Source organism: Hylaeus volcanicus, chromosome 3 (assembly GCF_026283585.1).
Source record: "Hylaeus volcanicus isolate JK05 chromosome 3, UHH_iyHylVolc1.0_haploid, whole genome shotgun sequence".
In the NCBI taxonomy this organism is placed as follows: domain Eukaryota; kingdom Metazoa; phylum Arthropoda; class Insecta; order Hymenoptera; family Colletidae; genus Hylaeus; species Hylaeus volcanicus.
In genome coordinates this window covers 25,320,649-25,333,464 of record NC_071978.1, presented here as the reverse complement: position 1 = coordinate 25,333,464, position 12,816 = coordinate 25,320,649, and the positions used below count along the sequence as shown (strand labels likewise).

The following is a 12,816-nucleotide window of genomic DNA, read 5'->3' as shown; positions in this document are numbered from 1 at the left end:
CGTACGGTTTTTGCATCGTTTGCAAAACTTTGTTCAGCCATGAGTTCATGAAGAAATATTACTTGGTGGACGGCGAATTATTTCCACAAAACAATCCAACATTTTAAGTATTGCTCGCGGAATCTCCATTCTTCAAAAAGATAGACTCACACCATTTCCGTGATAAATGGATCGTGTATCTGGAGGACTGTGATTTCGCGGGGGTGGAAAAACTGTAGGAGACGTTCAGCCGGTGCTTGGAGTTTATCGCGTCGCGAAGTCGACAAGACGTAAGGGTATTCGGCGGCAGTATATAAACGCACACGAACACGGTAGCATGAGGGGTTGCGCGTGGGTGTAAGTGGAGCAGGGAAACTATCCACAGTTCCTACCTTCCTATGGTGCCCCGTCGCGATCCGACATCTTTCGAACGGTCCTGAACTTGGAATTCACCCTCTCTGGTGCCACCTCCGTCGGCGGCCTTGACTCCTCGTCGTCCTCGAAATCTTTGCAACACCCGCTTTGTATTTATCTTCTCCGACCCGCGATCGGCCGTCTAACTTCATCTTTCGTGCCTCGAACGAATTCGATCCTCCGCTTCGACCGAAGTTGTGTAGGTATCTCGCGAGGAATCGGTGCTCCCTGCACCAGCTCGAAAGAAAATTCAGTCAAAGGAATCTCTCGTTTTCACTCAACCTGGCTAGTTGAATCGAAAACAAATAGAATTTTTAGATTTTTAAATATCTTTAGAGTTTAGATCTCGAGTTTAATTCTGGGACCTCTTCGGGGAAAGGGATCTATAGAATATAAAGATGATCTGAATCGGGGTAGAGGAACGTTTAAAGAATAAATTAATTACTAGTATATTATTTCAATAGTTTAATAATTAATTCAATGGTAGCAATTTCGGAGCTTCCGGTTGAACGTCACACCATCGACTGGAACTACCAAGAATATTTAAATATTCTTACCAACTATATTTAAATATAAATCAGATATATTCGTTTCTTGTTGATATTTAAGAACAAATAAATATCGCACAGTCTGGAATTAATTTTCTTTTTATAGTTCTTGTGTCGTTTTCTCTTCTTTTGTTAAACATTCGTTGCTGTGCAATCTTTTAATCCTCTCTGGGTTTGTATTTTTTTTTTAAATAGCTTAAATTGTTTTCATTGGCGACCTCCTTTCACGAGACGAAATTATTAACGACCCCCAATTTGAGAAAATCTAATATAGGTAGTATGGATTCAATCGCAATTTTAAGAACTAAGTGGTTCAATTAACATGGTAATGATAAAAAGGACGAGTACGTGTCGAATAAACGTGTTAATCATTACAGATATCGTCGATACTTGTGGTTATTTATGGTGTAAACTAATATGGAAAATTGGATATATTCCATTCATTAATATAGTAATATTAATATTTCATTTGGCATAGGTGCACATGCCTTTTCGTTACGTTTAACGGTATATTTCGTTTGTCGTTTGTAGCAGATTAAAATTTAACGTTCCATCAAGCTCTGCTTCTGCAACTCTGCATAAAATGTACTCGACTCGTGCCCATGTTTCCAACCGATGTGAATGTTACCAACCGCTTGGTGGCGGAGTGGGATGGTTGAAAAGGAAACGGCGGTACGATATCATGGGTAATCTTCGCGTGGAATCCCTCGTGTGCATGTCGAACTTTTCTTATCGGTTACATCGTGCCGCGGATGAGCGCGTGGATTCGTGTTAGCCGCGAGGTGGGCGCCCCGTGTATAAACCCTGTTTGCGGGGTGGCAGAGGGGCGGTGGGTCGGTGGAAACGCGAGTTAGGGCAACAAGAAGGAACGCGTCTCTCGTGGAACAGTAGGTTTCCCCGAAGCGGAAAGGAAGGAAAGGGGTAGTTGGCGGTCCGCGAATGTTGGTTGGAGCGGCAGGACACACGCCAGAGGTGGCGAGAGGTGGCGGCGGGGGCGGTAAAGTGACGAAGAGGAGAAAGCAGCGGGGGTGGGATAGCTGGAAGAAAGGGGGAGGCGGCCGAGAGTCAAGAGAGAGGGAGGAAGGATAGTTAGCGCGCGCGAGCGGTGTGCACGCGATGGAAAAGAGACGACGTAGCACCCGGAGAGAGAGAGGGGGGGAGAGCAGAGGTTTAAGGAGCGGGAGGGGCGGGGATCTTAGGAGGGGCGCCTAACGTCACGGCGCATTCACTCACCGGCCGTCGCCGACGCCGCTGTGCCGCACACGCAATCCACACGATACGGTCAGTTTTCCCGATTTCCATTGGCGACGTACCGATTTTTTTTTTTTCATTTCGATCGTTTCGTTTTGTTTTGATTTGCTCGTTCTTTGTCGTATAGTAAAAAGCGAATAAAAAGTGCGACGAAAAAGGTAATTATCGCCGGGGTAACCCGAGACAGTGATAAAGAAAGAGTGATACACCGCGGGTGTCTAACGCGAGTCGGCGATTCTTGTGACGCGCGTTTGTGCATTTATCGAGGAAACGGTGGGTGACAGTGAGGAATCAGCTGATCGTTTAGGGGCGCCACTCTTATCCTCTCTCGCGCGCGCTTTCTCTGTGTCTCTCTCTGTCTCTTTCTCTCTTTCTCTCTCACACACACACACGCACTCTCTCTCTCTCTCTCCCTCTCTCTCTCTCTTTCTCTCTCTCTCTCTCTCTATCTTTCCCTCTCTCCCCCTTAACATACATACACCAACCACGCGGTCCGCCGGCTGTGTTTAGCTTTCCCGCCAACGAAACGTTCGCACTCGTAAGACGCGATTCCTTCGAAATTAGTGTCTATCATCGTCACTTATCATCACCTTGGGTGTCATCCCAGACAATCTGGGAAGGAAACTCGCGAAACAGTGGAAAACTCGCCGGGAGTCGAGCATGCACGCAACGCAAACTCACCGAACGATCGTTCGACGATCTAGTGCCAATGTGTGTTCTTTCTGGTTCACGTCGTTGTTACTTGTGAAGATGGACTGTGTTTACCCTCTGTGATCCATTGAATCGGCGACGTTGTCGTTGGCAGGACGGCATCGGTTCGACGAAACTTTTCGAGTGTCCTCGTACCACGAGATCAACACGCGAGGTAACAAATCGTGGAACGCAGGTGTTGTCGTCGCAAGGGTTGGTTCGTATTTTTGAGCTTACGAGAGAGACGAGTTTGGCAAGGAAATTAACCGTGGATGGAAAGTGAGTAAGTTTGATATTCAGATATTTTGCGGTTTCAATTCTTTATAAGTTTGTCTGTGACGAAGGGTAGGATTAGGATACATATAATCAGTTACATTATAATACTCATACCCTCTAAGACTATTAAAGAAATTTGTCTGAATTAAATGATAGATTTGATAGGATTTCTAATTAAATTTTTCAGTATAAATAAGCGTAATGTTCGTTCATGTATATATTTATAATGAAACATTTACTTGAAAATATCAAATGTATCGGTTAATTTAGACAATTTTCTTGAATAGAAATTACGGGTACGAGTACTTAGGGGACTGACTGTGTGTTGTTAATACGTGGAATTTAGTTAAGGGAAGTGTAAAGTGTAATTTGTAATGTTTCTTGATAAATTAATTTGAAATAAAACGATGTCTAACTTTGAGGTTGCTATAATACTTTGTTTTCGGAGCGATCTTGCGTCTTATCTATCGATCGCGTTGCAAGAAAAAAGATATAACCTCTTGAATAATTAATACTTATAATAGAAATTTGAAGGAAGGAGGTAAATTACTTTTTCACGTCATAATTCACACTTTTTAATATGCGATTATCCACTGTCACTCATGACGAAATAAAACAATAAATCGAACACGTATACAATCGGTCTAATTTGAGAAACATCAATTGAGATATTTTTTAATCAATTATAACATATTATAAATTTATTTTTAAACATACGAGTACGAACGTTTCAATGACGCTTTAAGAATCATTCGGGGCTCAAAGTGTCAAGGCGCATATTTTACTAAAACATTGAGTCCAGTTAATAAAAGCATGAAGTTTATTTATGTAATTCGTAATATTTCTTAAATCCAATACTAACAGTTATTTAATTGCACGTGAAATTTAACTCTACAAACATTTCAAATTGCTTAAAAATTCGGTTACGTGTCTAGTTGAATCTGATTATGTTTGAACATTTGACAAGAATTATCAGATTTGTGGAGCAACCCATATCTATCTTTGGTGCGCTAAGTTTAGGACTTGCTATTATTTTTCTTGTAAAACAGTGTCAGTTACAATATTTCTACTTACATTTATTTAAATAGCAATTTTCGATAGGTTCTACCTTTTTGCCTATGCAAAACGATAAGCTACTAACTCACGTCGAATGAAATATTTTTACTTTCAAACCCCATGTTCGCAATCAGTGAACAATTCCTGAATCGAAATCTCTTGAATACTCTGTTTACAAACATACCAAACCTATCAGTTAATTCATATCACAGGCCTCGTAAAGGACCGTATACGCCAGTGTCCAAATATTAGAGTAACGTCAAAATTAGACATTATTTTCTTTGAAATTTATAAGAAACATTACGAGATAAATACGTTAACTCTATAGGTACTTTTCTTGACTAGATTCCATGTTTCAACGAAATATATATATCCCAAATTACTCGATCTATCATCACAGACAAAGTAAAAATTGTAAACCGTCCGAATATTACAGTTACTCACTATATATCGATAATTTGAAGTTTTGAGGGTACTGCTGTATTTTCCTTAGCCGTGGTAGTCACAATTGTTTGGTTAGGTCTCTGTATTATTACCTGAAGAACGTATAATTATTATTCAAAGGCCGAACGTTGATGACCAATGAGATCGTAACAAACAGTTAGCAATCCATTAAAACGTTTTCAATTTGTCCGATATTGTTATCGTCGTTGTAGGTCGTTGTTAAAATAATAATTAGTCGGTGACATTTTGTCAAGTATTGCATTCATTTGTTTTTGTATCGTAGTGGTGAGAAAATGTTCGATTCTTAAATTTAATGAACAGATTATGGATCATTCAACCATCGTGAAGACAAGCTTTTATATGTCTGTTACACAAATCGACAGGGTTGTTCGCTACTCTTTTTAGTTTTCAGTTAAGCTTCTTGAAACGTGTTAAGAATATAGAGAAAATTCGAATCGTTGGTTACCCTTAATGACAAATACCCCATCAACATATTTGCTATAGAATATGTGACATAAACAACGTACACTCAAATATTTTTAACGGAATTACAAGTCTCTATTGCCATCGCTTAATTCCACGTTTATCAGTCGATTGAACTAATCCCGTGGCATCCATAGCGTTCCATATTTTATAATATTATAATTGAGTTACTAATGCGAAGTCAACGGCAGAAGCATAATTGAGTTCCGAACTACTAAACGCATCCGACCAAGTTAAGACCTGCCATTCTCAAACGCATAGCGACTCACGCGAAAACAATACATCACCCCTTCCCAAAAGGGTTAATCAGCCCCAATCGATAAATATTTTTCTATCCTGCCATATTTTAACTTCTTGAGGGATACCACTAAGTTCTTTAATAAACATATGTATCATCGCGTAGAAATAGTCGTTAGAACCATACACAAACATTTAGGATTACATTTTCCAATGACGATATACAACAACATCGTCACGAGATTGATAAAATATCATACGTACATATTAATCCTTACTTTGCAAACATTTTCCCAGTTACCTCAAAATGTAAACCAGAATCATTCATTTTCAAAACATTTTTCATTGTCTGAAAGTCTTTACAAAAATCTGATTTACGTGAATTTTTCTCAATTTCTAATCAAATAGTTGGTCCCTCGAGAGGTTAATCCCGCCCCTTCCGTCCAACTCACCTCCAACATCGGTCGCTGGACGACCGGTATAAAAAAGTTAGAGTCAAGGTTATCCAGCATAAATGTGTACTTTCCTTTTTCTTTCCTTTTTTGGGGGAGAGGAAGGAGTCACGTGCGAGTTTGACAACAAACTTGCGGCGAGTTTTCGACGGACGCACAGTGACGTACCGGAGGGGTTCGCGAACCCTGAGAATCCAATTGACTCTGGGGCGAATTAACCCCGGAACAATTTTCTACTTTTTACTACCCCATCCCTCTTTCGGTTCTTTATTTTTTTCACCGAACTAGCAGTCAGCGCGCATGAATAATGCACGGGGTCGAAATTTAGACGAGCTTCGGTGGGTTTTGTACTTGCTCTTCGTGTTTCCCTCGATGCCTCGACGCTCAACGATCCGATTGGTGTTTTCCTTGTGTTCTATCCCGATGCACGAGCCCCCGTTTGTGAACTTTGATTTCAATGCACCTCGCCGTATCGCGGAAATTTGTACCCACTTATTGGTCGATTAATTTTCGTTCGATGCGCGCTATTTCGTCGCAGTTTGCATGTTGGGACGAATTCCTAGTGAAATTTGTCACTTTACAAACTCTGTCGACGGGGTTCTATTGACGAATCGATGAGTGAGAAGCGTTCGGGTGTTTTCGAAAGAGTCGGTTTGTATAGTAAACATTGCGTATTTCGATCGGTGAAGTTTGCGGTGTATGAATCGTGCAAGCCATGTTCGAGTTGATCGGAAATTTGTCTGTTAAATAGATTAATTTTTTGTTGGAATTTTTGGGTAAATAGTAGGCAGGTAGATATTGTTAGTTAATATAACAACCTATCTTTTGATTTGTAAGATAAATGGGTTTCTTGGAATAGCTTGTTAATCTACTCTGTGAAAAGTTCAAAACAAAATCACATTTCGTAAAATTTAGTCGCGTATTTAGGTATATTCATTCATTTCAACGTGGAATTTAAAAACCTTTCAAAACCAGAAACGTTATTATTCCGCAGATTTTACGTATTTACGACGCATGCAAATGTATTTACAAATTACCCTCCTTCACTTGGTTCGCACCCTTTCCTTCAACTTCGAAGAGATTCTCGAGTCTCGGCCGCTTCTGAACCTAATCAACCGTCTTTATGAGTTAGAGGGGCCATAAGGGGGTCATAGACTCAACGATTCGCTCTACGATAGGTCTTACGTAGAGTTGCGCTCATATTAGTGTAGCAATACTGTCGACAACGCAACATCGTTCACACGTTAAAATGGTTTATGAAATTTGAAGAGTTCAAAGGATCGATTAACGTTGCCACATCGAGGAATCACTGTTTCCATGATTCACTATAGACCATTGTTTGTTAAAGGCATGGACTCCTGGTGGAGTTAAGCCAAAGTGGCGCCTCGCGTTTCAAACTGAGAGAAAAGTTTTAATATAGAGAAACGAGGATACCTTAAACATCTCTTCCTATCAATTCACTAGCCATCAGAGTACAACAACTGTAGGAGTATATTTCTCTTGTATCATTTTCAACAGGCATCAGTTATCTTGTTTAACCCTCAACCATCTGGCTCCTTTTGAGGCACGAGCATGATGCTATTTGATAGCGTGTTTTCAATTCGACTAGTGTTACTTTGAAAATTATAGGATAATATAGTAAAGGTTTTGATTTCCTTCAGATTGAGAGACACTGCAAAGTATGAACCAAAGCTAAACATTCAAACTAGTCTTCGAAAACTTTCGCGACGTGCGATGCATAAAATATCGACTTTATGAAAAAAAAAAACCCAGCATACCTATTCCCTAGAAAATTGTCATATCTTCACTTTCCCTCGTAACTATTTCTCAGTAAACGCGATAAAAAAAAATATTCATTCAACGCGTGTGAAATATTTACCTCCAACGATTTCTAATCAGTGTCGTTGCAATTCCTATTCGACTTCATAATAAATCTACTTTTCATCTGATCGGAAGGGATCGAACCCTGCCGTAGCATATCGCGACTGACCATGTTATTTTCTTGGTTTCCAGGAGGACAGCGCCGTTCAAGATAGTGTCGACGGGGAGGCATCGTTCGCGATACGTGCGTGGCCACGTGGGTGCGTGCATGGAAAAGAAACACGACATCGGGAGTCCGAGGTACGAAGGAGAACGAGGCGGAGCAAGGTGGCTCCGCTAACGGCACGAACGGCGGTGAAAAAATGTCGAGCGCCGCGGACAGTCCTGATGGGATGGCTTTGCAGTCGCACTACTCCCTACGATGGAACAATCACCAGACGCACATACTCCAGGCCTTCGAGGCGCTGCTGCACGCCGAGATACTCGTCGACGTGACCCTGGTCTGCTCCGAAACCAGCCTCAGGGCGCACAAGGTGGTCCTTAGTGCCTGCAGGTACGAAACCATTGAACGATACGAAACCTCTTTTATAATCAATTTTCCGTGCCTTCGTTATCATTGAACGTAACCTCTCGAAATTGATCGATTCGCACTCCTAGCTCGAAACCTTGTCACTAAAAGAACCCATTTTCGTTCCAGCCCATTCTTCGAGAGGATATTCGCGGAGCACCCCTGCAAGCATCCGGTGATCGTGCTGAAAGATTTCCCCGGTCACGAAGTTGCAGCGCTGATCGACTTCATGTATCGTGGCGAGGTACGCGTCGGTCGCGAGGAACTTCCAGGACTGATGAGAGCCGCGGAGAGTCTTCAAGTGCGCGGATTGGCGTCGTCGGAGCCAAGGCCCGCGTCGCCGCCGGAAACGCCTACCGCCGATCTACTTCTTGGCGAGCCGTCGACGCCCGAGGGCGCGAGACACGGGACCCCCGAGGAGGACGACAACGCGTCGGAGAGCACCGCGCCGCCGTCCACGCGGGAACCAGCGGCTGTAACGACGCCCACGATTTACCATCGTGCGAGGGACCATCGCGACAGGTTACCACACATGGGTCACTTGAATTTCGGTATAAGGGAGTTACGCGAGAGCTGTGGATCGCCTCTATTACCGCGAAGAAAGCAAGCACGGCCGCGAAGAAGATCAGGGGAGTTGGTACCGCAAGATCTCAGTCGGCCCCATCCGCCGTCGAGTCTCAGCCCACCTGTCAGTGGATTGAACTTGAGCGGTAGCCAACAACAATCCCAACAGCAGCAGCAGCAGCAGCAGCAGCAGCAGCAACAGCAGCAACAACAGCATCATCAGCAGTCGATGAGCTCGCAGAATCAGCAACAACAGGAGGACATGGCGGAGAATCTCTCGATGAAGAGATCCCTGTCGCCCACCGGAACCGAGCAGCACCACGTGAAAGCGGAGAGCAGCGAAGCGGCGAGCAGTCCAAGAGGATCGCCGTTGACGGGTACGAGTCTGCTGCACCCGGACGGTTCCCTCCAAGACATTCCGTCTGCGGCAGCGGCAGCGGCGGCGGCGGCGGCTGCGGCAGGCCTACCAGCAATGTCAGCCTTGTCGTTGACGCCGCCGCATCACCACAGCGAGTACCTGACGAGTCTGGGTCAGCTGGCGGCCCAATGGCTGCCGAATCATCCGCAGAGCCAACTGCCGCCACCACCTCAGGGCCACCATCCGCGGGAGGGCAGTCCGCACGGTCCCAATCGAGCGCATCCTTACCAGCAGCAACAGCAGCAGCAACAAGACTCGCCATTAACACCTCGACGCAGCTCTGTCACGGCGATGTTCCCATTGGACGGCGTGGCGTCGTTGGGCGGAGGATTGTTTCCTCATGCGGGCGCTCTCGACAGGGGATCCCTTCTAGCGGATCTGCACGATAGCTTTAAACCAGAAACGTTGCACGGTCTTTTCGGCGCGGCTGGTCTCGGGGGTCATCACCCAGGGAAAAAACCCAAAAAGCACAGAGGCGACAGTGACGCACCCCGCAGATGGGGCGATCACGGTAGCAGGGGGTTGCCCGTTGGAAGACCTAAAGGTCAGCACAGCGCCCCCAGAGGCGGACCACCGCGATCCTGGACGAACGCAGAGCTCACCGAGGCGCTCCAGCACGTTTGGAATAAGAAAATGACCACGTCCCAGGCGAGCAGAATCTTCGGTATACCGTACAACAGTCTTCTGATGTACGTCAGAGGGAAGTACGGAAAGAGCCTGAAGCTCGAGCAGCTCAGGAGGGACTGCACGGGTGCGACGACTGGCGAAGTAGTGATGAACTCGTTGAACAACAACGTCAAGACCGTTCAGCCGCCGACGCAAATGACTCACCCTCTCGCTGGGTTACCTCCGCATCCAGGCGACGACGGTGGATTTCCTCATCATTCGTTGCTCGGTGGCAACCTACCGCAGGGCTTCTTTCCCGATTTCGCCGCCGCGGCTTTCCCGGTGCCTGTCAGCATGGTGCATCTACTTCCGCCTAGCGAGCAGAAGGCCTTCGAACCGACTGGGAATCCAGGTAGCGGCGGTGGCGGCGGCAGCGGCGGTGACCTTTCGACTACGCGGAGTAGTCGAACACCGTCACCCGTCGACCATCATCATCACCATCATCACGAGTCACTGCAACCGCAACCGCCTCAATCGGCGCCCGCGCTACTCCAGCAAAATGGTTCGGATTAGAAAAAAATGGTTTTACTCGTGGTCATATAGGTACGCGCGGTGACGCTTATTATCCTTTCGTCAACGGACTACGGACGCCGTAGATGTCCGATCGACCATCCCGTTTGACGAATCCTCGACACTCGCACACGAGACACGCGTTAACGCGCGCTCAGACATTTCACGTACACGCACACAGACGTACACACGCCCCCGATTCTTTCCGCGAGATTGTTCTCTTTTTCACAAGACTGACTATCACCAATTACAGCTCCCGGGGTAAGTTCGACGGACGTTCCGCCCTGCTCAATCCACGCTTTAAGCCACACTGTCGCCACGTTTCGCTTACTGTGTTTTCCTACGTTTCTCTCGGCATTCTTTGCCCGTCTTTCTCCGTCGGCAAAAATATCGACGTCGCCCCCTTTGTCCGTCGATCACGAAACGCCAGACTCGGTCGAGCGCGTCGGTGAAATTCTCTCTCGAGGAGTGATCGTCTCGTGTTCTTTGTTTTTTCTCTCTCCTTAGACTCGCGTCCGGTTTCGCCGAAATCGGTGGTGTAAGCCTGGTGACTTCTCCGCGTGAAAAAGAGGAGTCGTCGTCGACGGCTCTTCTGGTGCTCGTTTCCCCTTGATACGTGTCGATAGTCGAATCAGGCTCAGCCAGGACGCGATGAGACGCCTCGAGGAGGAGATTTTTGCTGTCGGGCGAGACCACCTCGTATCATCACTATAAATAGTTCCTGCTACAAGAGCGATTATACCAAATAGTACTGTAAACGGCTGAGTAAATACGATGGCTGCTGTATGGAATAGCAATTGTTGGAAACGCTCACACTCGGTTGCTTGGATCGCAGACTCCTCGGCGAGAAAGTGACGTAGACAATAGGGAGACGCGCTTTCCACTTTGAACATCCTCGTCGCCTGTGACGCGCGTGAGGTGAGATTGCAAGACTTGAAACAATAGTTTGATATACGCGGATTGTTACGATATACCTGTTCCAACACGCGCTGGGAGGCAGCAAGGTAGGCGGCTCGTCGAATGATTCGTTACTCGTTTTGACAATCGCAAGCAATTATTTCTTATTCGTTACCAAACGATCCTTTTACTCGCGACGTCTCTGTCCGTTGGTTACGATACCAGCCAATCGTTGTTCCGATCGTTTCCGTTTTTCGGAAGAACGATGGAACATCAGCACCTCGAGCACCCCCGATATCCCTGCTGCCTCCGTACGCACGTCGACAACGAGCTTCCAGTTGAATATTATTTGACACACTCATGTATACACACACACACATATACATTCGCCGTGTTTTTCGATGGTTAAATCGGGTTCGACCAATGCGATACGTCACTTTCGCGCGAGCCGTTTGCGTTGTTCCCTGATTGGATTCCGGATAGCGATACAAAAATGATAAAACGATACTCTCTGAACTTGATCACGCCGATTCGTAGAATGACGTCACGATCGGGGGTTGCATAATAATCACACGCAGGGATGTCGCGAGCTTGCCAAGATTTCTTTTCCCACGATTCGTCTAGCCACCGCTGGTATCCGTCGGGCGCAAGTTGGATCCGGTTTGCGCGCTCGTTTACTTCCGTCGATCGGTGCAATATCCTAACGCCGGATACTTTGATCTGTAAATAATGTTTTTTCAATCGTTAAACGCTTCGTCCTGTTCGCTGACACTTGCTCCGTTTGTTCTTCTTTTGTATACGATATTTTTCTAAAGCGACTCGACAGCTCGAGCAGAACGGCGTCGTTGTTACGCGGAGGGATCGACCCCTGGTCGAATCGAACCCCGATGCCCGCGAATTAACCGAAAAGGGTGGAAAGGGGACCGTAAGCGTGTCTCCTGAACGCGATATCCGTTCGATCGTAAATCTTGGCGAGCTACGGGACGCTAGGAACCTTGGCAACGGCGACACGAAACGGAAATGTCGTTGAGAATGTGACAAAGATAAAAAAAAAAAAGAAAACAAGAAAACAACAACAAATTCGTAACGATACGGAACAAATGATGAAATTTTTATCGTAGACCACAATTTCGCAAACAATATTTCGACAACCAGACGGAAGCGCAGGGTAACTAACACATCAGGGATAGCCACAGACAAATCTACGATAGATAAAGAGAAAAAAAGGTACATATTAAACTGTAAAAGTAATGGTAATGAATTAAAAAAAAAAAAAGAAAGAAGTAAACGTAAAGCTATAAGACATTTACGATGATTATTTCGTTAAAGAACTTAAGAAAATGATAAAAAAAATGACAAAAGCAAAAAAAATGACAAGATTTTGTGTGTGTGTGTGTGTGTGTGTGTGTGTGTGTGTGTGTGTGTGTGTGTGTGTGTGTGTGTGTGTGTGTGTGTGTGTGTGTGTGTGAGTGAGAGAGAGAGAGAGAGAGAGAGAGAGAGAGAGAGAGAGAGAGAGAGAGAGAGAGAGAGAGAGAGAGTCTT

The 12,816-nt window shown here is 45.3% G+C and overlaps 1 protein-coding gene across 7 annotated transcripts in view; it reads left to right on the top strand.

The window, feature by feature from the left end:
* The window catches only part of LOC128873263 (protein jim lovell-like), a 50,169-nt gene extending 37,367 nt beyond the window's left edge, over positions 1-12,802 (top strand). For 2 of the 7 annotated variants that reach the window (XM_054116714.1, XM_054116715.1), the window contains exons 2-3: positions 7,844-8,204; positions 8,349-12,802. In XM_054116714.1, the coding sequence (XP_053972689.1) occupies positions 8,014-8,204; positions 8,349-10,380 (2,223 nt within the window). In that variant the 5' untranslated portion in view covers positions 7,844-8,013 and the 3' untranslated portion in view covers positions 10,381-12,802. Of the gene's footprint in view, positions 1-1,014; positions 3,166-7,843; positions 8,205-8,348 lie in introns of those variants that run through there. The other 5 variants (XM_054116712.1, XM_054116709.1, XM_054116710.1 and 2 more) reach the window with 5 other exon arrangements.
* Positions 12,803-12,816: the final 14 nt, after the last annotated feature.